Raw genomic sequence first — 27,609 nt, forward strand, 5'->3', positions numbered from 1 at the left:
TATTGACAATAGATAAAGCCACCGTGTCTTGAGAAGCTCTAGCTTGTTTTTTTATTGTTCACTTTTAACTCACTTTACATCATCTTTGCTATCTCTTTTTCCTCTCTCTTTTCCTCACAGCGGCACTCATACGCTACCACTCGCTCTCCTCACGCGACCACACGGGCACTGACGTCACTCACTTAAGGCACCCTGCCATTTTCGCTCTAACTTACGCTACTCTCGTAACGGGGTTGCGGTTAACCGCCATACCGCGGTGATACGTTACTTCTTCACCGCGGTAAGAAAAAAAACTATACCGTCACAGCCCGGGGCCAGCAATTTATACTGTATGTGTACAAGGTATTTTTAGTTTTTGTCTAGAGATTATTTGTAGGCAATCAAAGGAAAGCCAACCTACTGTGTTGTTGACAACCTGCAAATGAAGAACAGCATCTGTTTAGCATTGATTCCTTTTTCCATATGAGGCCAATCACTGCAAATCACACTGCTGGTTGGTCCTGATAAGCTCTTTGATGTGTATTTCACTAGTGTTTTATATAGCTGGTCTCCACCAGCGTTCCTCTTGTTGTGTGTTGATGTTATGACATCACACCAGCCTGTCTTTTTCCATCTGCCTTTGTCATCCCTTACCTCACAAAAGTCTTTTCACTTCTTTTTTTTTAAACAAGCTGCTGCTTTGACCAGTCAAGGATTTGACATTTTATAGCTTTCCCATAAACCAGAAAGCCGTTTCCTCTTAACATCTCATGAAAATAGCTGTCCTGGATTTAGAACGGATGGCCTGAGAAGCAGACTGAGGTTTTGCTGTGCTGCCTTGAATGTAAACGTGCCCATTTGTTGTCCGGTCCGGTCCGACCAAGCCCAATGAGTTTATCAGCCATTAGCGGAGTGTTTGATGTGAGGGGTCCTGCTGAGCTCGTTAAGCTACTTCTAGACACACCAAGCTGACGATGCAACAACAAGCCTGTGTTGGCAGAGCACAAAGCACCTGGTTTCCATTCACAGCCATCCACACGTAACACACCCACATGTGAACTATGCCTACAGTAGTTAGACATGTTTTGGCATCACTTCTACACAACGAGGAACAACAGGAAGTACTTTGTCGGTAGTTGAATGTTTACATGTGCTTAGGAAGTGTCCATTCATCACCTGCGACTGACATTAATTATTAATGTTTTGTAATGTTGCGCTTAAAGTTTCAAAGTTAAAATTCCAATGTATTACAGCTTCTGTGTCATTTACGTAGTTTTTCATTATAACATAATCCACCCCTGAAAAAAAAGAACATGTAAAGAAATATGAGCAGTAAGATGTTTTTTTTCAGAGGAGAATGACAAACTTATTACCAGACAGTACATTTTAAACACCCATCATGGTTTACAAATCGTGGTTCAACTCTGATCTCCTGTACTCTGATGTGTTTTTCTGTGCAGTGAGAGATTATCGACATTTTAGGTGTGCCCACTTTCAGATATATGTCTCAACAAACTTTTTCAGATCAATTTTAGTTTTTTTAAAAAAATCTTTGAGGAAAAATGTTGACAGAAAAAAAGACTAAAGCTAAACAACACGTAACCTTTTCAGACAAAACAATTATGCAATACAACCACCCCAAATGTCTTTTTTTCAAATGTGGATTTAGCTCACTAGTTCACTAATATACATCATCTGTAATTTTATGTTTCTGCCGGTAATGTTAGCGGACATAGCGGTTCTAGGAAGGAATAAAGTAACAGATTTATAGTCTAAATGCATCCGCAGTCTCGCTACAAATTAGGAATGAAGTGGCAAAAACAGCTGGGACCACTCAGAAGGTAAGCAAATGTTCCTTTATCTCCAGCCGCCACCTCTAATCCTGGTAACTGTACACAAAGATAGTGACAGCTGTAGACTTTTGTTGACTAAAAACAGGCCAAAAATAATCAATTTATTGATGTTCAATTGTTTCTTACTTCTTCAGATAGCTTTGTTGTTGGATCCCCACATCTTAGAGTTGGCTTTACACTTACAGTTTTATTATGATCAAGAAAAATTAAAGGGAAAGCTACGAAAAAACACCAGAATTATCCTTTAAGCTATGATTTTTGGCCTGTGGATTGTCTCTTTTTCAACCCCCCAAAACGATTATCCTCAGCTTGGGGCAAAGCAATAACAGGTGGCACGGGCTGTTGTAAATCACCATGTTCTCACACAGTTATATCCCCTGTTGCTGTGAACCTTTGTGACCTCTTCATAGCAGGGGGCCGACTGTGTTAAGATCTATCGACCCCGTAATTTCCTCCGTGACAATAAGGGGACAATTACAACAGTGAACAGCCTTAAATGCCACATGTGATTTTTCTGAGCGTAAAACTGACTTTCAGATACACGTGGAATACGGTGGTCAGCAGGAGTCTGAGCATTTGGCGTTACGAAAAGGTTGAGGACACTGAGGCTGAGACAAAATGTGGAATAAATCTGTTCATTTCCTGGACTCCACTTTAGAGATCGGACGTTTGTCTCTCTGGGAAATGCATTATCTTCCTGCTCCTAAACTGACAGGAAATAGAGAGTCCAGTTTCAAAGAGTTTGGATGTTACAAAAAATTCACTTAAGTTGGCACAGCGTCTGTGCTTTAACATTCAAACAAGGTCACTAATTTGAGCCTTCATCTCAAGTAACTTCACTTTACCACATGTGGCCCACTTCCCCCTCATGAATTACGTACTCCTACTCAGAAATCAGACACATAATAACACACAGCTTACCAAACCAGCACACTCCTACACAAGTAAAAACGTTTTGTTCTTAAGGAGTTGCACTCATGCACCATAAATACGTTCATCTCCAATATTTGATGTTTGCTTCAATGAATACAGAATTAATGTTTGTAGGAGGAGATCACTGCTTCTCTTCAGATGTGATTTGACATTCAGTATGCACAATGAATGCCCTGCCGGAAACATTTTCAGAGACATTCTTGCATTTTTTATACTTGTCAGTCTTGAGAACACTGCAGCAATTTGACTGTGTCTGAACAAATGCTGTGCTCCCCCACTTTGTGCCATTTCCCACCGTGTGGTGGACCTTTCTAGCCCAGACACGTTTGGTCTCAACGTGCCAGAACTATGAAGGATTAATGAGAGCACCTGGAATAAGTCTCAATGGAGCACAATGCAGCACTGTTCGTACTGTGTAAACAAGTGGCTCAATATAGTGTAGGTGTGTTTTGTCCTCACATCCTGAGGCAATTGTTTGATAGCCTACATGTTTTTCTATGTAGAATCCTTGTTGTTGAGCTGAGTAAAATGGGACATTCAGTATTTTTTTTACATTTAAGGGTATTTAGGTTAATAATAGATACTGAGGAGAGGAAACAAGACTAAAGCTGCCAGCATGCTTCATCAGAACTGCATGTCAGATGGTCAAACCACTTCAGAAACCCCTTCACCCTTTTACAACAGCATAAATGGTCTGTTGGTCTGTGTCCAACAAATTTCTGCAACTTTCCGAAACAGACAATCAAACTTTCAAGTCCACTTCACACTGATTGGCCACCTGAGATCTCATATCACACGAAAATCCATTGTGTAAGAATTCTAATAACTGCGTTTGTGTCTGAACAAACGTGGTCTGGCCAATCAGCGCCTTCTGTGAGAAGATACTGGCAGCCACGGGCGTGGTTTGTGTGTGTGTGTGTGTGTGTTTGTGTGTGTGTGTGTGTGTGTGTGTGTGTGTGTGTGTGTGTGTGTGTGTGTGTGTGTGTGTGTGTGTGTGTGTTTGTGTGTGTGTGTGTGTGTGTGTGTGTGTGTGTGTGTGTGTGTGTGTGTGTGTGTGTGTGTGTGTGTGTGTGATAGTGTGATATCACGGGAGAGACAACTGTAAGTTCAAAACAGCAATGACGGTTCCTAAAGACGTTAGCGTAGTTATATCCGAACTGGAGAATATTTCTTCATTGAAAGAAGGACAAGTCACACAGCAGAACGGCACTGAATGCTTTTGTCGATGGAAAAGATGTTGTTGCTCTCCCGACTGGCTTGAGCAAGAGATAGACAGGTGATTTATCCAAACACCTGCCAGGTATTTTTTGAAAGTGCCAGCCCATTTCTAAACAGTTTCCAATGACGGCTTCTCAGATGGTTCTGTGTTAACAAACTATCTGACACATCAGGTTAAGAGTCTACAGCCAAGCTAGCGACTCCTTAAGGCAGTACTTAGGCACAGCTGTGCTTTGAGCTAAAAGCTACTGTCCAAGGGGGTAAGCCTCTCCCCATAACGCATAGCTCCTATGGTGCCATTTTGATGCCATCACCCGCCGTTAGCATCCCATTGACTGCCATTCATTTTGACGTCACTTTGACAGCGAATAACTTTACATCTGACTCTATTTGTCCATTGTTTATTTCTAAAGATACACCACAATGTATAAAAGGCTCCATTACCTTGCATCTCATGTTATGGCTCCGTAGCAGACGTTTTTGTAAAAATAGGCTAACGATTGTGTCATAACCACGCGACTTACTGTCGCATAGTAGAGGAATTACCGTATAGTACAGGAGAAGCTCGCAGGCAGTTTCAGCTCACATTAGCTGTTTAAGTTTACTTACTAATGTTAATTAGCATTTTAGTTAGCAATAATTAGCCTGTGCCCATGTTATCTCCTTACATATACCTACGGTCGCTGCAAGATTGGGAATGATTGAGATTTCTCTTGGCACAGCTACCAGAAGACTTACAACTTTCAGACAGGTTGCTCACGTCACATCTACGTCGTCTCTCTCAGTTGGAGGCTGCGCAGTAACGCTCAGCCCTCACCGGAAAAGTGCTTCTAATAGCCTTCACTGGTCTCCGTCCAGAGCAACGAGGTCTGTTGGTCCATTTATATACTATCTATGTTACTGTCAGTATTGCTAGCATGCTCACAGTAGGCTCGTTCGAGATGACCTGCGCCTCACCTGTAAAGTGGACGAGAGCCGGCGGGAGCAGCCGAGGACGGTGACAAAAGTTTCCAGGCGATTCCAGCAGCCTTCAGGCTGAACAGGAAGTCACAGAAACAGTGATCTGATTCCAATTCAATAAAATGTTATCAGACCCCTATATCAGCTCCTACACAGTCTCCAGATGTTTTTATTATGACTCAATCTGTTGCTGATTTTAATTAACAACACACTGTAGATGATCCGTAATCTGAACAGATTTAGTCTCTCTGACTTGTAAACATAACTATCAGCCACACAACATGTGTTCTGTACAGAATAAGTCTTTAAATTAGACAAATAGTTAAAATCCCTCCAATTCAAAATCAATACAAAGTTTATATAAAACGTCATCATGTTGAGTCGATTCTGAACCAATCAGCTGAGAGCCCGGCGTTTCCCAGCATGCCGTGGGTCCGCCTGGGTCTTGCAGTCGGTGAAAAGCAACTGCGCTGCCTGCGTCTCAGAACATGCGGCCGCCTTGATCTCGTGAGGTTATTGTTGCCCACGTGTGCAAGACGTCAGAGCAAGTCGGGATCAAGTCGGACACAAATATAACCGGCATGCATTGGGCGGCGATCGCACGTGATCGATTCTGCGCAGACCTGGCTCATCTCGAACGAGCCTATTGACATGCATGCATCTTAGTTTAGAAGGTTTTAGCATGCTAACATTTGCTAATTAGCACTAAACACAAAGTAGGCTACAGCTGAGGCTGATGTAAATCTCATTAGTTTTGCAGGTATTTAGTCATAAACAAAAGTATTGGAAGAATTTGAATAGACCGATTACCAAAGATATCACAATTCATCCTGAGGGAAACATGAATGTCCTTGCCAAACAGTTGTTGAGATATTTCAGTCTGGATCCAAGTTGTGATCTGACATTGCCATCCCTAGCTGCTAGCGTGGCAAAAAGAAAAGTAAAAGAAAAGACAGAAAGGTCAGAAAAATAGGAAAGGTAGCATCGGGGGCGTTGGTGTGAAAAACACAGTGAGAGAGATTTACAGAGCTACGTGGCTGACTTGGTGTCAAGTATCTACAGTGATGATTTTCAGCAGTCTCCAACTTCAATATGAGGTGTGTAGGTGTAGGTGAGACATGCATTGAGGTGGAGTGAGTGAGTGTGAACACATCCAGCTGGTGTGAGTGACTGAAGGAGCAGCTGGATAGTCTGAGAGTGAACTCACATGGCAAAACCATCAACGGCAACTTCAACCGGCGGCTTTGCAGGGGCCTTCATTACGTACCCTTGCATAATACTGACAAATGTAGCGAGACACTGAAACCACATTGTTGTTTTAGAAACGATACGTTCCCCCCATTATCACACCAGAGGCTACTCTGAGAATACCTTTGTGCACCTATCATCAATCTTCCAGCGTAATAGCCATGTTTTTCCAAGAAGGGCGTCGAGGTTTATGTTACATTGTCCACAACTGAGATCATTTTGAGTGATTTCACAGAGAGATGTGAAGGCGGGCAATTCGGTCAAGTAAATGGAATTGAAAAAAATATGTCAATGGTTTTATTTGTTTGCTGTTATTTTCCAAAGTTGGTTTTCTAATGAATAGGAAAATTCAGGGTTTATTTTAATACACAAACCAGACACAAACTCATTCATTCAGCTCAAACTCAAACATCAATTTGTTTTGAATACCTTGAGGCCAAACACTAAATAAATCCACAATTTTATTGCCTCATTTAGAAATATTTTCTGTTCCGTATTAGCTCGGAGTAAATTTTCTGATTAATTTTGGATCTATAACATTTGATGTATAATTTGTATTCATGCCCTTTATGCTGTGTTAGACGATTCCAGGAAACTCGACAGCTTTATCCACCATGACATACCAATTTGGCTCAAGTTTGCAGTCTAAATATGCTGCAGGATGTGGGTCCATTTATTAAGCTTCTGCCTTGAGTTCAGAGCCACAGTCTGTCTAATACCAAAAATTCAGGCAATTTAATGCTGTAATTTTGGGTTTGGAGTGAGTCCCCTCTACCAGACTGGGTGGAGGTTTTGATGATGCTGCAGATTTAATGAGGTGTTGGATCAGACTGCTCTGACTTGCTGAATGGCTGCTGTTACATAACTTCATCAGGTAAGACAGTGCAGAGCTTGTAAGACATTGCGCCCCACAGTGTTATAAGCACCTAAGCACTCAGCACCGGAGCAAGGAGACTTATGGTCACCTCCAGCTGGGGTTTGCTGTGTTGTAAAAGTCTATGTCCATTCCTGAAACACGAGGACACTGATGTAAGTCGTTTTATGAAAGAACTTCTTGTGAAGAGCAACCTTTATGTGGTGAATGTAACTATTTTCTTTAATACTGTGACATAAAACCTTTTTTCCCCCACACATTCAACATCTGTAAATCTTTTTCAATTATGCCAGAAAAGGTCATTGAAGAGACAAGTTAAATTTATGTGTACCATTCCTGTAATAAATTGTATACTTATGTGTAATCAGGCTTTTCTCATGAACCATGAGAATGTATTGGTGTAAGGCAATATATAAAGGCAAAGTACTACTAAGAACTACTATAAATAATAATAATAATGTATACTTTATTAATCCTGCAAGGGGAAATTACAATGTTTATAAAATAGTCCATAAGTAAATCATGCAAACATTTCTGCACAGCATACCATTGACAAATAAATCCAAGGATCTTGAGAAATGATCTTACAATAATTTACCAGAAGAAGAATAACCAAAACCAAATGTGTTTATAAGGAGTTAAAGCAAATGTTTAAATGAAGGAACTTGAACATGGGTAAGATAGAGGGCAAACAAAAAAGCTAAACATAGGATGAATTTCCTCTGTGGGTAGATTTGATAAGAATAAATACAACATTTTTCTCCTTTTTTCTTCGTGGATCACAACAAAACATTGTCCTTTGTTTATCTATTAATGTGCCAAATGCTACCGATTATGCACCTTTAATCATTCCTGTTTCTGAACAGTTTGTCTTGTTCTCTCTTTCGGTTCAATGGTTTTGAAAAATGCTAATTGTCAGACCTCCGCTGAGAGCACAAAAAGCCCATACTGTCTTTCTATGCTGCATGAAACCACTGCTTCAGGTCGGCTGTGTATTATTATTCATTGGTAACACAGTACATGATGTTGTCATTGTGGGCACAGAAATGCTATAATCTTCAGAACAAACCATGTGAATAGAAGCTGAGTTATAAGTGTGAACTTCAGTCTCAGGATTCGGTCATGTTGGTATCACGAACAAAAATAGTCCGGAGATGGTGTCAGAGACATTTGGGGTTTGGTTTTATCTCCGAGCCAGCTGCAGCGTTCACTGTCTGACCTCATCAACCGCACTATGAGGCCCTCGAGCAGACTGATGTGGTCTGTTGAGCTCCTGACCGCAGCAGCAGACCATTCATACAGTAGAGGTCTTTGGGGCTTTCTATGATCCAGAGCTCAAACGCCTGTAAAGGCTCATTCTGGAAACCAGTCAGATGGCAGATAAAACTCTGGGTGTTCTGTTGCTGACTGGATGGCGTCCATATCGGTACACAACAAAATACCGGAGCAGCGGTGTACAGACTAACCACAAGAAACACCTGCGGTAGACGTATGGAAACTATGACTCATTTACTGCTGTTTGTTGCCACGGATATTATCAATTACAGCAACTTGCAGCTTATTTACATCTGAAGCGTTTAAAGACTTTATTTGTCCATTGTTTATTTCTAAAGAAACACCACAATGTATAAAAGGCTCCATTACCTTGTATCTCATGTTATGGCTCCGTAGCAGATGTTTTTGTAAAAATGGGCTAACGATTGTGTCATAACCACGTGACTTACTGTCGCATAGTAGAGGAATTACCGTACAGTACAGGAGAAGCTCGCAGGCAGTTTCGACTTACATTAGCTGTTTAAGTTTAATTACTGATGTTAACTAGCATTTTAGTTAGCAATAATTAGCCTGTGCCCATGTTATCTCCTTACATATACCTACGCTCTCCCTCCGTCTCTGCAAGATTGGGATTGATTGAGATTTCTCTTGGCACAGCTACCAGAAAACTTACAACTGTCATACAGGTTGCTCACGTCACATCTATGTCTTCAAGCTCAGCTGGAGGCTGCGCAGTAAGGCTCAACCCTCACCGGAAAAGTGCTTCTAATAGACTTCACCGGTCTTTGTCCAGAGCAACGGGATCTGTTGGTCCATTTATTTTACTGTCTATGACTGAAACCAGCCTTCTTTTTCTTTTATTAGTGAAACATCAATACAAACTTTGTATTTTTGTATGCTTCATTGCAGTTGCTCAATAATGGAATACGCCTCTGTTGGCTTAAAATAAAGGTGCATCACTGCAAAGAGGAACGGAAAACAAACATCATTAAGACCTGAGCCTTCTCATCTCTGCCAAATATGGCAACTCGCGTGGTGCCAGACTTGCTGACGACCTGGAGGCCGCGTGAGCCAGCAGCCTGTCTGAAGCTCTGCTGGCGGTTAACACGGCTTGTTAAGGCACGGGCTCCAGAACGCTCATTTCCTGACTTTGCCCGGGGATGGGGGTACATGGGAAAGGTGTCACATCTGAGCCCTGGAAGGAAAGGGAAAGAATCTCCCTGTGTTTCAGACAAAGTGTGAAATAATTAATCAAAATAGAATTGCTGGAGGTGGGAAGCACCCCAAGCATGAACTCAAGAGTCTAAAAATATTCAGGCCTCAATTTGAGTTGAAACATGATTTCAGTGGCCAAACATGAGTTCCCAGACTGGATTATTAGCTACTCATGTACAGCTCATTTGTATAAGAGCCTGTGGGAATTGGTAGCAGCCAGTAGGAGCCAATGCAAAGAGTTTCTCCAGGTCACTCCTTCTCTGTATGGGGCCGTCTGAGGAAGGTTTTAAAAGCAAGTTCTGGCCCTGATGCTCCTCCCTCAGTAAGACTCCTGCTATCTTCACATTCACACACCAATTCAGACACACACACAAACACACACACACACACACACACACACACAAACAGTCAGCAGCTTCTATCAAGCATCTATCATGACAGTCTTGTCTAACTTCTGATTCAAAAAAGGAGGCAGGGACACAAACACACCACTCACAGCAGGCGCAGACATACGGGAAACTGCCACTGTGTCACATAATAAGCCACTACAGAGAAACTGCTGATCTGGGACCAGCTGGAAGGACGAAATGGGTGTTTGGGCAGCTCTGATTCTGGCCTCGCAGCTGCTATTACAACTGAGCTTACACGTGAAGGCCCAGGCTTTAGGTAAGTGGTTTTTGAAGTGTTTTAATTTGCTTTTCATATCAAATATTTAAATGTCATTACAATTTTAACAAAATGGTTCACTGATTGAGCGTATTGCAACAGCTATGGTTGCTGCTGGAGATGACAACAATTTAAAAAATTAAAATAATCATTTAAATTTGAACACACGCATAAAGAAAGATGTCTTTGATTTTATTTGAATGCTGCATTTTTCTGACATCCTGGCTGTGATGTAATCCTCCATTTTCATTATCTGTCGGAAAAGATTTAATGGCTCCACTACTGGGTATTTTAACACACTATGTATGAGTTCAATGCATAATGGATAAAGCAGACACTGTGAAAGAGAATATCATATGCATACCCAAAGAACACAAAGGATTAGACATGGTGTATGATACTCACTGAGGTACGAATAAAATGCTAAATATCCCTGTCAGTTCAAGAAGAGATGAGGCAGTCAAATATATTTGTGTTTATGGCAGGAGCAGATAAAGAATAAAAGTGGCGTCTTTCTGTTGAAGTAAAGTCACACTGCTTGTAGTATCTGTACAGCCAGATCAACTTGATTACATTGGCTTCCGGATGTTCAGCTTTCTGGCTTGTGTTAATTCAAACAAAGTCCCAGCTGGTCACACACATGGGAATAATCAGACATGATCTGGGCGCAATATTAAACTTCAAGTCACACATACGCACAAACTCTCCTCTCCCTCTTTCTCACACACAAATGTGTTAAGGTCACACACAAAGCAGATGACATGTAGAAATATTGTTGATAGTTTTTCAGCTTCTTACAAATCACTCCAGTGATAGATGGCATACCTTTTATGCACCCATTAATCCCTACAATCTTTGGGCAATAGCCGCCTGATGTTATGTATAAAACCAGTCCAGTTTAATGGAGTTCATCATCTATCATTTCCCTTGCAATTGACTTATTGTCTGCATGACTAAAATTGTTGAAAAGGAGAGAGACCAATTTAAAGCTGCGCTAAGTAAGATTTTAGTAGCACAAAGCAACGATTCAATCTCTGTTAAGGGTTATTGATCAATATGAATGTCTCAAGGATGACTTCACCGGGAGCTCAGATTACAGGAATTCAAAGCTCACTTTCTACTCTGGGCACAAAGACTCCTTGCCCAGAGACAAAGCACACCTTCAAAGCTGCTATAATCTATATCTATAATAACTAGAATGGCACACTGAGAGCACAGACCTCCGCCAAGGCCAATGGTGCATTCATGTGCTCCTTGGATGGTACCATTTCCCGAGTTGGGAAGTCGTTCTACCGACTTCGGTGTGTCCCATGAGCTTCGAATCGTAATGTGGAAACAACATGGACGCTACAAAGAAAATTATTTGTATTTTAATGCTCAGAGTCGCCCTGTTTTTTTGTAAAAAAGCTCTAAAAACTCACTGTAAACTACCTGCTCAGCACCAAACAGCAAACAGACACGGTTAGCAACTAGCTGGTGAACATATTGGACAATTTCGCAGCTAGAGAGACCGATATTTCTCTCAGGAGTTGGTGGAGACCATAAACAGAACTAAAAGAGATTGACTATTACACTAACTTTCATCAGGTGGACAGAAACACGACTCCAAATGAATGATACATTTGCTCCGTAACTGCTCGATGTGTAAATAAGCAACAGTTTGCTTACAAGTTCGCCGTATTAACTTAAAAGGTGATGATATGTTAATGCTGCATCACAACTTCTCTCCGCTGCTCTCAGGTGGCGACAACAATTACGTTATTGGGGATTTAGAAGTTTTTGTCTCAAGCATAATTAAATGGAACTGAGACCATAATATTATTATTAAACTATATTACATCATAAACTATAATGGATCTTTGCTTCTAGTATGCAGGTCTCTCATGCCTAATGTGAAAATGTGACTTCACTGTTTATGTTAATTGCATGCTGATGTTAATGATGTCGTTCCTTCATTATTACTAATGGTTGACTATGAACCTCTAAACATGAAACTACAATAAATCACAGCTTTCAACATGCAAGCCCTCAAATGTGAAGTGTTTGTTATAAGCAGTAAAAAGAAGAATGTTGGCCATTTTATGGTACTCTGTAACTGTGATTTTGTGTTTATATGCTGGTGTTAAGGAGAGGACAAGACACCAGATTACTGTATGGCTTTCAGCTGAACTCGTTTTATGAAGCCTGAAATCAGAGGTTAATGAGGGGATGAACTGAGGTACTTTCTCAGGATCTCTGGAGTAAGACGACCCTGACCCCCACAAAGCCCTCTGTCCAGAAGATTTATGGACAGCAGGACTTTGTGCTTTGTGTGTGCATCTGAGCGTGTGTAGTAGTCTTTGTAGTGTCACAGTAACTCTAAAAACATGCATTGGGGTGAATTTGTTCTCTTGTTGTTTTGTTCATTTTTGGACTTTTGTCAATTTTGGACTGATGAGTCACACTGAGTCAAAGAGAGATCTGTTCGTGTATTACTCAACAGGTGATCTTGGCAACCTAAATTACAAAAGGCTCATGTCTCTTTCGGTGAAAGGGATATTGACACTGTAAGCAGGCATTTTCGGTGGCTTAGCCACATTCAACTGCAATATTTTTTAAAGCCCTGGTGTTTTTGCTGAAATATGGCATGTGACGGACGTAACACGAGGAGAGAGTTAAAAGAAAAAAAAGTACAGACCTCATCTGGGTTAGGGTTTGCAATCTTGGCTGACATCGGTGATTTCTCTGGGAACATTTGGGAGCAATTTTGCTTTCTCATGACTGTGGGCCTTTCAGAGTGCTTTAAGGGTGCTTGTGTATTCATGATGCGTGCAGATGGTGGACTAGAAATTCACTGCACATCCTCTCGTGGCCTGCCCAGCTCCCAAGTCAGTTTATTAAAGAAGGACTCTAACCATGAGCTCAAGTGTACAGTGTCCCTCTGGCTATTCATCCCCACTAAGCAGCTTGTCAGTAGATATGTCTACAGTATGCCATACCTCTGTGAGAACAGTGAATGAATTGTGGCTGAAAATGAGAGCTCACATATATTTATCAGCCGAGCAGCTTTCGCCGTGGATCTAACAAGAAAATAATAGCAACACCATACACCTAACCGTCACAGTACATAGCTCGGATTTGATTCGAAAACATACATCTTTCTGATTTCTCTGAGCCAACTCTGCCTGCCAAGTTTGTGCTGACTGACTGACACAACGTCTCGCAAGAGCAACAAACACTGGGTCAACATCATCATCTTCTGCTTGTCGACTCAGGATGTTTATTTAGGGATCGGAGCGGCTGCAGGTTGTAAATATTCATATCTCATCATCCATTACTCATGTGCATTACCGCTTCTCTCTCTCCCCATCCCTGTCAACAGTCTATGATCTGCTCACCTCGCCTGATTGCCTGCCAGACCTGCTGCAGGGAGGTCTGGCTGAGCAAGGGGTGAACGAGGCTTTCATCCTAACCTCCTTCAAGTTGCAGCCCAACACCGGAACCAGTGTGTTTACCCTGTACAACCCCAGGGACAACAGCAAGTACTTTGAATTCACTGTGATGGGGAAGCTCAGTAGAGGTAGGAGTCAATTTAAGAGGCTCTGCACTAATCAATACTTTTCATATTAACAATGGGAATTCCCATGAGCCTCAGCTGTACTTTGTTCACATCATACCTGCCTAAGATCAGCAGCCCCACAGAGCAGCTAGCAAGACTCTTATTGTGATTTGAACCCTTTACAGCAAGAAATCCTTCCTCTTCTATTTCTCGCTATAATCTCTTCCCTACTACCATCACTTCCTCTCCCCCTGCTCTGTCCTCTCAAAGCTGTGTTACGCTACCTGCGGAGTGACAAGAGGATGAGCTCAGTAACCTTCAACAACCTGGTGCTGGCAGACGGCCAACAACACAGACTGTTGTTCCACCTGAAGGGGATGCAGCAGCAGGGGCCGGGCGGGGTCGAGCTGCATCTGGACTGCAGGCTGGTGGAGACGGTCCGGGATCTCCCCGCTGCCTTCCAGGGTTTGCCAGCAGGCTATGGTCTGGTGGAGCTAAAGACCATGCAAGCCAGAGAGCAGGTGACCCATCATTTCCATACAATAATGAATATGTTTTCCAATAATGGTTTCCAAATGGCTTAGTTTTCCCACTATCTCAACAGGAGAGTTTAGACGAGCTCAAGCTGGTGGTTGGGGACACATTTGAGAATGTTGCTTCATTACAAGACTGCCATCTCCAACAAAGAGACTCTGTCCAAACTCTGGGTAAGTTTCTTCGTGTGGAAGCAAACGTCCGCAGAGAGGGCCAAACGTTTGTCAGGAAAACAATCCCAGTGTTAAGAAAACAAAAGTCTGTGTTTGTCAGAGTGACTTGGGAGAAGGCTCATAGAATCCCCCACCTCTGCTCCAGTTTAGCAAAATAACAGTCCCTTTCTCTTAGGGGTCAACACGAAGCAGCTGTCCAATCAAATGCTGGAGTTAACCAAGGTGATAAATGAACTGAAAGACGTCCTCATTCAGCAGGTGACTACCAACAGCTCCTCTGAGGCCACTTAATCCCTGCTTCCTAACCCCTGACAGCTTGCCTGACTGCATATAAACTTGGTGTTTATGTTTGACCCTTTTCAGGTCAAAGAGACCTCCTTTCTAAGAAACACCATCTCAGAGTGTCAGGCCTGCGGTAAGATCATGTCCAATAACAGTCACTCACCAGTAAATATGAATCTGAATGAATATTTTTGGATTCTTCAACACACAAAATAAAATTTGCAGATGATTAATGAAATGTGTTTTTCCTCTGCTGTTTAAAGGTCTGGGTGGTACTGAGGTGGTGAAACCAAAGTGTGGCTCAGGTGTCTGTTTCCGTGACGATATGTGTATAGAGACAGCGGATGGTGTTGAGTGTGGACCTTGTCCTGATGGCTACACCGGGGATGGTTTCAACTGTGATGATGTGAATGAGGTATGGCTTAGTGTGTGTGTGTGTGTGTGTGTGTGTGTGTGTGTGTGTGTGTGTGTGTGTGTGTGTGTGTGTGTGTGTGTGTGTGTGTGTGTGTGTGTGTGTGTGTGTGTGTGTGTGTGTGTGTGTGTGTGTGTGTGTGTGTGTGTCTTCTCGTGTTTGTACTGACCCCTTTTTTATGAGGACTGGCTCCGTCAGCATTCTCTTTTTTGCATGAGTAAAAGTGTTTTGGGGAGAAGCCCCATTAGAACCATGTATATTTTTCAGCTTCAAAAGAGCTCATGTTTTCCTTCCTTCCTGCAGTGCCAGTTTAACCCCTGTTTCCCTGGAGTGAAGTGTGTAAACACTGCACCGGGTTTCCGCTGTGACGCCTGTCCGCTGGGCTACACCGGCCTGGCAGTGGAGGGTGTGGGCATTTTGTTCGCCCAGACCAACAAACAGGTAAAAGAATGGCTAAAATATGGAGGACATAAAGACAAAATAAGACTATAATAAAAAAGGGACATGTGTAAATTACAGTATAGATCAAATAAGATAAAACTTCATCATAAAAAGGATTTTCCATATAGTTGTGCTACAAGATAATACAGGGTAACGCTTTAGATTACATCACTCAAATCATGGTGTAATAACTTAGTACATTAGATATCAATAAAATAGTAACTGGTCACCAATGCGAGGAAAAATGTATAGCTGTCGCTATAAAATACTTAGTGTATGTAAAATTATAATAAAATACTGGGGACAAGAATTGTAGTTTTGGGATCCATTGTGTGTTCCATCTGATGATCAAAGCTGATATCAAAGAAGAACCTAAAAAAGCTTAATATTATATCAACAGATAATAAACAATAACCCTTTGAAATGTAGTAGAGTAGATGATATATACTTATGTGAAGTAAAGTAAAAGTACCTCAAAATTGTACAAAAGAACACTACTTAAAGTGAATGTACTTGAGTACTTCCCACTGCTCTTCATTGAGTACTTATACAGTAATAAGTATTGGAACTTTAAAATCAGAAAAAAAATTGATTAAATGGTAAATTGTCCTAAAAACACAACTTTGGATCATTTCACATCTTCCATTCATCAATTCAGGTCTGCGACGATGTTGACGAATGCAAAGGACCCAACAATGGAGGCTGCACGGCAAACTCAATCTGTCACAACTCTGTGGTAAGACCACTGTAGAATATTATCGGAACACTACACACATGGCTTATGTAGGACAGTTAATTCATTTGTGTGGCTGTCCAACAAAACCAGATGTCCTTATTCTTGCACAGGGCTCTTACCACTGTGGCAGCTGTAAGTCAGGTTTCACAGGAGATCAGGTGAAGGGCTGTAAGCCAGAGATCAGCTGCGGCAACAGCCTGACCAACCCCTGCGATATCAATGCCCAGTGTATAGCAGAGAGGGACGGGTCAATCCATTGTCAGGTAGGATTTCAGACTTTTTTCACACACAAACTGCACATAAGCACAACTCCATATACACGCTGTCTGAGTTTCCTTTGCCTTGTCAGTGTGGAATTGGCTGGGCTGGTAACGGATACTTGTGTGGGAAGGATACCGACATTGACGGATACCCAGATGACAAACTCAAATGCAAAGATTTGAGCTGTAGAAAGGTAACTAAAGTGCAAATTGAATTGTCTGCAGATGAAACTTTGCTGTGGTGGGCTGGCCTTTTTTAAACTGCTTTACTGTAATATCTCTTCACAGGATAACTGCATCTTCGTTCCTAACTCCGGTCAAGAGGATGCCGACAGGGATGGTCATGGAGACGCCTGTGATGACGATGCAGATGGTGACGGTATACTAAACGAGCAGGTTGGTGGAAATGTTTTATCAAATGCATGCGAGCACACAACGGCCACAACTGGTGATTTGTTTCGTTATCGATTAATCAGTTTTTCTAGATAGATGTAATTTCTAGATAAATCGATTAACAATTCAATCTAAAAAAGGTCAGAAAATAGTGAAACATGCATATCACAGTTTCCTTACGCCCCAGGTGGTGTCTTTAAAATGCTTGTTTTTTCCAACCACCAGTCTAATAATCAAAGATGTTTTATTTACAATCATTTAAGACCAAGAAAAGCAGCACATTATTACAATTAAAAGGTCCCATGGCATGAAAATGTCACTTTATGAGGGTTTTTTAACATTAATATGAGTTCCCCCAGCCTGCCTATGGTCCCCCAGTGGCTAGAAATGGTGATAGGTATAAACTGAGCCCTGGGTATCCTGCTCTGCCTTTGAGAAAATGAAAGCTCAGATGGGCCGATCTGGAATCTGCTCCTTATGAGGTCATAAGAAGCAAGGTTACCTATGAAGGTAAATATGGTGCAAAACGTGAGAGCTTGTAGAATACAATGTGAGAACTTGCAGAACAAAAAAATTTAACTTGTATGTTAAAATTTGCACTTGTAAAATAAAAATTTGCACTTGTAAAATAAAAATGTGCACTTGTAAAATAAAAATGTGCACTTGTAAAATAAAAATTTGCACTTGTAAAATAAAAATTTGCACTTGTAAAATAAAAATTTGCACTTGTAAAAATTATTCACATTTGAAGTCACAAAAAGAAAAAAAACATGAGAGCTTGTAAAAAAAATCTGAACTTGTAAATTGAAATTTGCACTTGTAGAAAAAATATTCACAAATGTGTAGATTGATATTTGCATGAACACAATGACAGCTGCAAACTTGTAATGCAACATTTACTCATGTACTTTTTTTTACTCAGGTTGATTTTCCATCACAACCACAACTCAGTGATTACAAACTCTCGATTCTGTCACTGTATGCGCTCTCAGATCACCAAGAGGCGAATCTGCGCCTCGACTTTTGCAACACTTGTTGCGATACATTTGGTGCAAAACTAATTTGTACCTGTGGACTTAGGCTGTGGAGCTCTGATCCAACAGAACGGGGAAAGCAGGGTTTCTATCGCCAGATGAGGGACAACTCTGTCCGGCTTATTTAGCTATGTCGCATGGAAGCCTGGTTGAATAGCAAGCTAGCGTTAGCTAACTAACCAACCAGCCTGATTCTAAATAAATACCTTTTAATTATCTTAACACTTTTTAACAGTCAAACTGAAACACTGGCGGTGAGCTCCAGGTCCTGCAGCCGCAGACGGACCGTCACCAGCGGGTATCGGCCAGCGGAGCAACATCGCTATTATTGCCAGAAAGCTTCGCGGCCGACCTCGACCTGCAGCGGCGGCGCGCGGACACAGAGAGCCCCGCGACCCGGTAGCAGCTCACCGCTAGTGTTGGTGGAATAGCAAGCTAGCGTTAGCTAACTAACCAGCTTCTAAATAAATACCTTTTAGTTATCTAAACACTTTAACAGTCAAACTGAAACACTGGCGGTGAGCTCCAGGTCCTGCAGCCGGACCGTCATCAGCGGGTAACACGTGCCAAGTTCTGCATCCCTGCCAAGACTTCCATCCATAAGGGGAAATAATGATTTTATAAGGCAAAGTAGCTACTGTTTAATTAAAATGTAGGCTATATACATTCCTTTGTCATGTTCATCAATGATGATTATAATTTTACAACGTTTAGAGACATCAATGTTTTATCAGACTATCATTTCCTTGCTACCTGGGTGCAAATCTCGGCAGCAACGAGGGTTAAGAGATGACGCATTATTCGGCAAAAATAATTGCTGCTGCCCGCGAGGTGGATGTAATTCTGCAGAAGCTATTGTTGCTGCCCAAGCGGGTGCAATGATTGGCAGTGAGGCACAACATCAGCAAAGCAAGCTGTGGTCATGGCCGGGGGATGTGCCGATGCTACCGGGTGCGGGGCTCTCTGTGTCCCGCTGGAGCTCCGACTGCGGTCGAGGTCGGCAGCGAAGCTTTCTGGCAATAATAGCGATGTTGCTCCGCTGGCCGATACCGCTGGTGACGGTCCGTCTGCGGCTGCAGGACCTGGAGCTCACCGCCAGTGTTTCAGTTTGACTGTTAAAAAGTGTTAAGATAATTAAAAGGTATTTATTTGGAATCAGGCTGGTTGGTTAGTTAGCTAACGCTAGCTTGCTATTCAACCAGGCTTCCATGCGACATAGCTAAATAAGCCGGACAGAGTTGTCCCTCATCTGGCGATAGAAACCCTGCTTTTCCCGTTCTGTTGAATCAGAGCTCCACAGCCTAAGTCCACAGGTACAAATTAGTTTCGCACCAAATGTATCGCAACAAGGCTTGCAAAAGTCGAGGCGCAGATTCGCCTCTTGGTGATGCAGAGACGCATACAGTAAAATCGAGAGGTTGTAATCACTGAGTTGTGGTTGTGATGGAAAATCAACCTGAGTAAAAAAAAGTACATGAGTAAATGTTGCATTACAAGTTTGCAGCTGTCATTGTGTTCATGCAAATATCAATCTACACATTTGTGAATATTTTTCTACAAGTGCAAATTTCAATTTACAAGTTCAGATTTTTTTACAAGCTCTCATGTTTTTTTCTTTTGTGACTTCAAATGTGAATAATTTTTACAAGTGCAAATTTTATTTTACAAGCCCCTGTATGTTACATGAAGATTTTATTTTACAAGTGCAAATTTTTATTTTACAAGTGCAAATTTTTATTTTACAAGTGCAAATTTTTATTTTACAAGTGCACATTTTTATTTTACAAGTGCAAATTTTAACATACAAGTTAAATTTTTTTGTTCTGCAAGTTCTCACATTGTATTCTACAAGCTCTCACGTTTTGCACCATATTTACCTTCATAGTTACCTCCCCTTTCTCTGCTTTGTCCGCCCAGAGAATTTGGCCCACCCATGAGAGAGAGACATCATGGCTTGCAAACAAGCAAAGTCAAGGCCACACCCCCACCCTCCACCTTGCCCCCGCCCCTCCCTCTCTCCTCCTCAAAAGCTACAGACACAGAAATGGCACATACTAAGGAAAGCTCATTGTCGGACTGGCTCTAGTGGCTGTAATTCTGCACCAAGGCTGAATTTCGGGAAAGAGACTTCAGATACAGTATTAGGGGAGCACTAAGGCCTATATAAAAGCATCCAAAAAGCAGCATGTCATGGGACCTTTAAGAAGCTGGAATCAGAGAATTGTGGGCAATTTTGCTTGGCTTAAATTAATAGTTAAACATTTTGGGAAATTTGCTTTCCTGCTGAAACTTATATAATAAGATCGCTACCACTCAAATATCTGTCCTTCAAATATAATGCTACAGCCAACAGCTGCTTAACTTACCTTAGCATAAAAACTGGAAACAGAGGAAAACAGCTAGTCTGGCTCAGTCCAAAGGTAACAAAATCTGGCTACCAGCACATCTAAAGTTCACTAATTAACACCTTACTGTATATCTTTTAACCCGTACAAAACCCAATACACACAAGATTGTTCATTGAAAACAAATAAAGCTGCTGTGAATGAGACCTTTGTGTTCTCTGTCTGTCTCAGGACAACTGCTGGTTGAAGGCCAACGTGGACCAGAGGAACAGTGATAAGGACAGCCACGGTGACGCCTGTGATAACTGTCGCATTGTGGAGAACCCTGACCAGAGGGACACCGACAGCGACGGCAAAGGGGACGCCTGTGATGATGACATGGATGGAGACGGTATGGACATAAATGTCATCACCAACACTGACGCTCGTGCTTATATAACCAGCACTGAAGGCCCTCACTGCTAGGATGCATTACTCTGTTCTCTTCATTCCATTTCCATCCTTCTTTTACATTAAATTACAGACAGATTTCACAGTACACACATCTCTTTAAATCATGTTATAGAAATATGACTGTGTAGTAGTATGGATGCTTTCATAAGCCAGCTGAGGCATAAGAAATAGCACTGCAAAAAAAAGAAATAAGTCAAGGCCAAAAGCAGTCTGACCCCTGAGCGAACACAAGCTTTGATCATTCACCAGCATGATTACACCTCAAAAAAACCCACAGGAGAGAAAACAATTTTTCCTCTATCGCTTCTGCTTGACCTTTATGCATTTTGTGGGGCTGCTGCTGCCTCCTTGCGATGACTAAAAAATAGCATCTGAACACAAACTAGTGTTCACGGGCATAGGAAATGCAACAGTGCAACCTAGTGGTGAAATGCCAAATAACATGCTAATTGATTATTCAGTTTTCAAATGGAAGAATAGATGTAATGTCTCAATGTTTTTATGCATTCATTAATCAAATGAAAATTCTCTGATTGACATCACTCAGTGTAACAGTTTAAGAAAATGACAGAAAGTATCTTGCTTACTGTAATCACTTTGATTGAATTTGGAGAGCAAAACTCAATTAAAAGAAATCAAATCGATTAAGTAAACATCACATGATTGATGACCGTGTAATCACCATTGCATTTTGGCAACAATATAATAATGATTTCACTGGGCATTAACATGGCTTGTTTTGTAATAGGGCTGCAGCTAACGATTATTTTCATTATAAACAATCTGTTGATTATTTTCTCCGTAAATCAACTGGTCGATAAAATAACAGAAACATATTGAAAGAATTTCAAGAGCCCAAGGTGGTTTCTTCAAATAGCTTGTTTTGTCCAAACATTTGTCCAAAAGCCCAAAGATATTCAATTTACTATCACGTAAGAGAAAGAAATGCAGCAAATCCCCACAATTAAGAAGCTGGAACTAAAGTAAAGTAAACTAAATTTTTGAAAATTAAAAATTTAATAAAATTAAATTGTTGCAGGATAATATTGTGTCGATCAACTAATTGTTGCAGCTCTAATTTGAAAATAGACTTTGTAGTGATACAAATTTACTTATACCTTTTATAAGAGCCAAAGTCCAAAATAAGTGACGATGAAAACAGTACTTATTCTACGACAGTAAATATTCTCTAGCTGTACCTGCCGCCTCTGAATATATCATGTATCATATATGACAATAATCTATATTCCCTGCTGAGAAGGAGTCAGACTGACTGCTAAATAACACTAACCGACTCCTCTTGTTGAATGGCGAGCAGGCCTGAAGAACTTTCTGGACAACTGCCAGCGTGTCCAAAACAGAGACCAGCTGGACCGGGACGGAGACGGAGTGGGAGACGCCTGCGACAGCTGCCCCGACATCCCCAACCCAAACCAGGTCAGTCTGAGCCAGATGGATGGATGGATGGATAGCTATGGTGGAAAGTAATGTACTGAGTAAATTTACTCCAGTACTGTACAATTTTGTGGTACTTGTAGCCCTTTATTTTATGCTAACTTATACTTCTTTTCCCCTACATTTCAGAGGGAAATATTGTACTTTTTACTCCACCACATTTATCTGACAGCTACTAAGTTACTTTTGAGATTAAGATTTTACGTAAAGATATAAGCTTACAAAATATAACCCATTGTTAAAGATTAAACCAGTGGTTCAGTATTAACAATCAAATAATGTCATATATTCTAATTTATAAGTCACAGGGGCCATTTTACTGTGGAATAAGTTCTATTTTTTAAACTTAAACTATTTACAATATATATATATATATATATATATATATATATAGTACTTTAAATGCAGGCCCTTGGAGTATTTTTACATTGTTGTATTGGTACTTTAACTAAAGTAAAGGATGTGAGTGCTTCTGTGCTTTTCGTGAACTCTCTGCTCTTGTTTCAGTCTGATATTGACAATGACCTGGTTGGAGACTCCTGTGACACAAATCAAGACAGGTAATAATATTGTCACAGTCTCTGTGTTGGGCTCTTGCAGATATCTGAATAGCTTTTGTTCCACTACTGCTAGTACTACAGCTTTTATTCATGTGATTGTGTCACTTCCTCCGCAGTGATGGCGATGGTCACCAGGATACCAAGGATAATTGCCCGTTCGTGATAAATAGCTCCCAGCTGGACACGGACAAAGACGGGTTGGGTGACGAGTGTGACGATGACGACGACAACGATGGGATCCCTGACACCATACCACCGGGACCAGACAACTGTCGGCTGGTACCAAACCCTGACCAGATTGATGACAATAGTGAGTGCTAGTCTTAAATGCACAGCTATAGCATTTTACAGAAATGTTCAGATAAAATTGTTGATATCATTGGCTGAAAACCAACCTGGTGATCAGAGATAAAAGTTGATACTGTTCAGTTGGCTCAGTTGGTAGAGCAGGCACACATATATGTAGAGGTTTATTCTTCGATGCAGAGGTCCAGGGTTTGAGTCCGACCTGTGAGGATTTTCTGCATGTCTTCCCTCTTTCTCACCTAGCTGTCCTATTAATTAAAGGCGGAAATGCCCAAAAAATCATCTTTAGAAGTTCATACTGTAATTTCATCTCCACATCCATATTCTCCCTGAACTGTTCCATGACTTTCCTTTACATGTAATCATGGGCCCCAGTTTGCACACCCACACAGATCAAACAAAAACAACCTTGAGCACATTAAGTGGAAATTGTGTTGGGTAAAAGCCTACACCCATTTGTGACTTGTGACCACTTGTGTAAAAAGAAGGGCTCTGGAGTCAATGGGAGTGGAGTGTCAATTCAAATCAAGAGGGGCAAAGCCGTTTTTGTTGGCAGTCAGGGAGTTAAGTGATGTAAAGTGGAGCCAACACTTTGGAATATACAAAAACACAAAAAGTTAATTCACCTGCTTTGGAGTTTAAACATTACGTAATCAAGATGGCCCCCCCCCCCCCGCATTAAACAGATTCAGAACCACACACTGCAAGACACAAACACCATTGAATGTCCTAGAGGAGAGGTTTTCAAAGTGGAAGGCGGGCCTCTCCAAGGCGGCTGCAAACTGTTTCAGGGGAGGCTCAGTGAATGAAAGTGAAAAATGATTAGGCCTACATTAGTTATTACATTACTTATCAAAAGAAGATAGAATAGCCTAAATATGTGTTTTTACAAGCTTTGTTTGAGGGGAGGCCCACAGTCTCAGACTTTAAAAAACCCTTGTGCTAGAGTAACTACACAGCATCAATCACTTTTAGGCACATAAAATAATAAAACAGCATTAGTAATGCTGAAAGCACACTCGCACAGCAGGGTGCAGACTAGGTGAACTTCAATACAATTCACATTAAACAAATACAACATACAAACTTGTTCTTTTGCTAAAATGTGAATAGCCACTTAAAGAAAGGACTTTTTTTAAAACTTCAGCAGCATATTTGCAATGTTTTGTATTCAGGCCTTGCAGCTCTGCAGTCCTTTTTGACATTTTTTGTTAAAGCCATTCTAAAATCTAATTATTGTGACAAGGCAGGAAGCACACTGGTTATAAAAGGATTGAAAGGAGCTGGTGACTGCATAATTGAAGCAACACAATTTTTGCTAGTGTGTGTAATCAAAAACTGTTAACAAGTGTCTGCAGCTGTACCTTGATCATGAAACAATAATTTGCTGTCATTCTTAATTTAATCGGCTCCGATGTCCCTCAGACGATGGAGTTGGAGACGTGTGTGAGTCTGACTTTGACCAGGACAAAGTGATTGACAGGATTGACAACTGTCCTGAGAATGCTGAGGTTACCTTGACTGACTTCAGGGCCTATCAGACGGTGGTGCTGGACCCTGAGGGCGATGCCCAGATTGACCCCAACTGGGTTGTTTTGAACCAGGTGAGATTACTGAGTGCTGAAACTTTCCTCTTCATGTAGGCTACAGTGGCTACAAGTTAAAGTAGCCATAATCAATATTTTTATAATAACAAGGGATCAAATGACAACATGCTAGTGGCGTCACATGAATATGCAGCTCCATGGATCTTTATAGTTTGCAAATTGCAATAGACCAATAATTTAAGTTGCACTTCATCAGCTTATGAGGGCATCAAAGCGCAAAGTTCCTCATTCTCTCTTTCTCGCACAGGGAATGGAAATTGTTCAGACCATGAATAGTGACCCAGGACTTGCTGTTGGTAAGAAATATTTCCTCTGAGTTACATATCAGTCACTAAAACTCTACTCTACTCTGAACATAAATCATTTCTTGATTACACTTTCTGTTGTCAGGTTACACTGCTTTCAGTGGAGTGGACTTTGAGGGCACATTTCACGTGAATACAGTGACTGACGATGACTACGCTGGCTTCATCTTTGGCTACCAGGATTCGTCCTCCTTCTACGTGGTGATGTGGAAGCAGACGGAGCAGACCTACTGGCAGGCAACACCCTTCAGAGCTGTGGCCGAGCCCGGCATCCAGCTTAAGGTGAAAGCACAAGTCATGTCACAAATCCCCAGCAGCACATTCATCTTATTTTTATCCCTGGACATATTTTCCACATTTCTGCCTTTCACTTCTCTCTGTTATCTGTCACTGTTCATCAGGCTGTGAAGTCTAGAACGGGCCCCGGGGAGCACTTGAGAAACTCACTGTGGCACACGGGAGACACCAACGACCAGGTGCGTCTGCTGTGGAAGGACCCGAGAAATGTAGGCTGGAAGGACAAGGTGTCCTACCGTTGGTACCTGCAGCACCGTCCACAAGTTGGATACATCAGGTACGACAAAATTACTTTAAAAAAATTTGTCTACATATTGATTTGTTTCTCCATTGTAAAAAGGAATGATTCAACATTTTGGGAAATACACTTATTTGTCTTGACAGTGAGATGAGAAGATGAATACCACTCTCCAAACTAGGAGTGGCATCAATCTTCTAATCTTACTCTTTGCAAGACAGTGAATAAGCGTATTTCCCAAAGTGTCGAGAGTGGAACAAACAACAAAGATTGTTTCTTGTGCTTTGTGTAGGGCGCGGTTTTATGAAGGAACTGAGCTGGTGGCAGACTCTGGTGTAACTATTGACACCACAATGAGAGGAGGACGACTCGGTGTGTTCTGTTTCTCTCAAGAAAACATCATCTGGTCCAATTTGAAATACCGCTGCAATGGTAAGGAAGGAACGCTTAATCAAAACCCCACATTTATTATTATTTTTTCCATTTTGAATTGCTGTAATGGCATGCTAGGTAACACTTTTCTTTTTTGCTGTTTGTTGTTGTTTGCATGTCTTCGCATTACATGCGTCTGAAAAGTGGGACAGCAATACTACTTCGATTTAATTTTGTTGTGGTTACATAAACAAGACTACAGCTGTGAATAGAATTAGTTTGGGCTCGCTTGGCTTTTAGATTGTGAGCTTGTCTTATGATGCCTGACTTCTCACTTCCACAGACACCATCCCAGAGGATTTCCAGGAGTTCAGCACTCAGCACGGTGTTGACTCACTCTAAAGTCAAGACAAAAATATGATACCAGATCTCTAAAGACTGCTTTTGTGTGTGAATGTGTGAGTATGTGAGTATGTGTTTGTGCGTGTGTGTGTGTGTGTGTGTTTATCTGTGTATTGATGTGTACAGTTTCAGTGCATATGTGACCACAATCTCGTACTGTATGTGCATATTATCACGTCCGTTTTCTTTTCCCAATCATGTCTTCCTATTTAATCATCTCTTAAAGACTCCAGCTGAGCTTGTTATGCTGAATATTGTAAGTTATGATGATTTCACTGAACATGATCCAACTTGACATGACATAAGAATAAAGAACCATGGAATAATGGACATTTTCCTATATATCTTCAAAATAAAGGGCACATCATCATAAAAATAGTATTTTGCTCCCAAACAGAGGATTTTAGCTTATGTGTAGCATTATAAACATATTCAAACAGCTACAATGAAAGTTATCGCTCTGGATCAACCTCATACTGACGTTCATTATGATCACAAACTGGTTGTATTTGTTTAACTATCAGCGTGGTATTTTTACTCCTTTTGTGAAGAGGAGACCAAGTTTTGTACAACTAAAATTTCAGACTGTGCCTAGTCTCACGTACTGTAGAAGATTAACTTAAAGCTCGTTGTCACCATGTTTTCTCTTTCCATCATTTGGTCTTTAAATTCTTGATCATGTTATAGTCAAGAACCAGGTCAAAATAAAGGGCTTTAAAGTATATTGATGTTGATGTTTATTGAAAATGTGATAATATCTGGATTCTTTTTTATTTTTTCTTCAAAAATGTTTACATGTTTTAAAGATTAGATGTGTTATATGACATCATATAGCCACACATACTGGACTACAAGCCACAAATACAACACCCGGACGCAGGAGAATGACCTCTCATAATAATCCCCTACTTCCTCATGAGATTGGAACATTCTCCTCCACCCTCAGAGGTACTCTAGAAACAAAGGCCACTGTTTTGCTTGAGCAGGAAATACTTTCCTAATAGGAACATTCTTATTCCCGATTAGCTGTGGAGATGAATAGAGAGACGTTGGTCTTTACACCAGACAGGGGGTCCTTTTGGAGAATAGACAAGGATGAGGTTCTTTTGGGCTTTAATATAGACAAGAAGAGGCTACTTAACCTCATGCAGATTCCTTTATATATAGCTTTTTTTTAACAAGTGTAAGTGTGTGTGTGTGTGTGTGTGTGTGTGTGTGTGTGTGTGTGTGTGTGTGTGTGTGTGT

At 41.2% G+C, this 27,609-nt stretch overlaps 1 protein-coding gene across 1 annotated transcript; it reads left to right on the forward strand.

The window, feature by feature from the left end:
- The first annotated feature begins 9,889 nt into the window (after window positions 1-9,889).
- On the forward strand, window positions 9,890-27,088 carry thbs4b (thrombospondin 4b). Its single transcript, XM_039779655.1, has 22 exons — window positions 9,890-10,221; window positions 13,583-13,780; window positions 14,030-14,280; window positions 14,364-14,466; window positions 14,642-14,724; window positions 14,830-14,881; window positions 15,012-15,163; window positions 15,464-15,601; window positions 16,260-16,337; window positions 16,448-16,600; window positions 16,687-16,791; window positions 16,886-16,993; window positions 20,601-20,760; window positions 22,141-22,259; window positions 22,785-22,837; window positions 22,954-23,147; window positions 24,569-24,747; window positions 24,998-25,046; window positions 25,141-25,337; window positions 25,457-25,629; window positions 25,883-26,022; window positions 26,306-27,088. The coding sequence occupies exons 1-22, from the start codon at window positions 10,143-10,145 to the stop codon at window positions 26,362-26,364; spliced, it is 2,823 nt and encodes a 940-aa protein (XP_039635589.1). The 5' UTR covers window positions 9,890-10,142; the 3' UTR covers window positions 26,365-27,088.
- Window positions 27,089-27,609: the final 521 nt, after the last annotated feature.

This window comes from Perca fluviatilis, chromosome 17 (assembly GCF_010015445.1).
Source record: "Perca fluviatilis chromosome 17, GENO_Pfluv_1.0, whole genome shotgun sequence".
NCBI classification, from domain to species: Eukaryota; Metazoa; Chordata; class Actinopteri; order Perciformes; family Percidae; genus Perca; species Perca fluviatilis.

Coding starts and splice junctions, on each gene's coding strand:
- thbs4b (XM_039779655.1), top strand. CDS start 10,143: ATGGGTGTTTGGGCAGCTCTGATTCTGGCCTCGCAGCTGCTATTACAA. Junction 14,882..15,011: donor CTCAGAGTGTCAGGCCTGCG/GTAAGATCATGT, acceptor TGCTGTTTAAAG/GTCTGGGTGGTACTGAGGTG. Junction 25,338..25,456: donor AGCCCGGCATCCAGCTTAAG/GTGAAAGCACAA, acceptor ACTGTTCATCAG/GCTGTGAAGTCTAGAACGGG.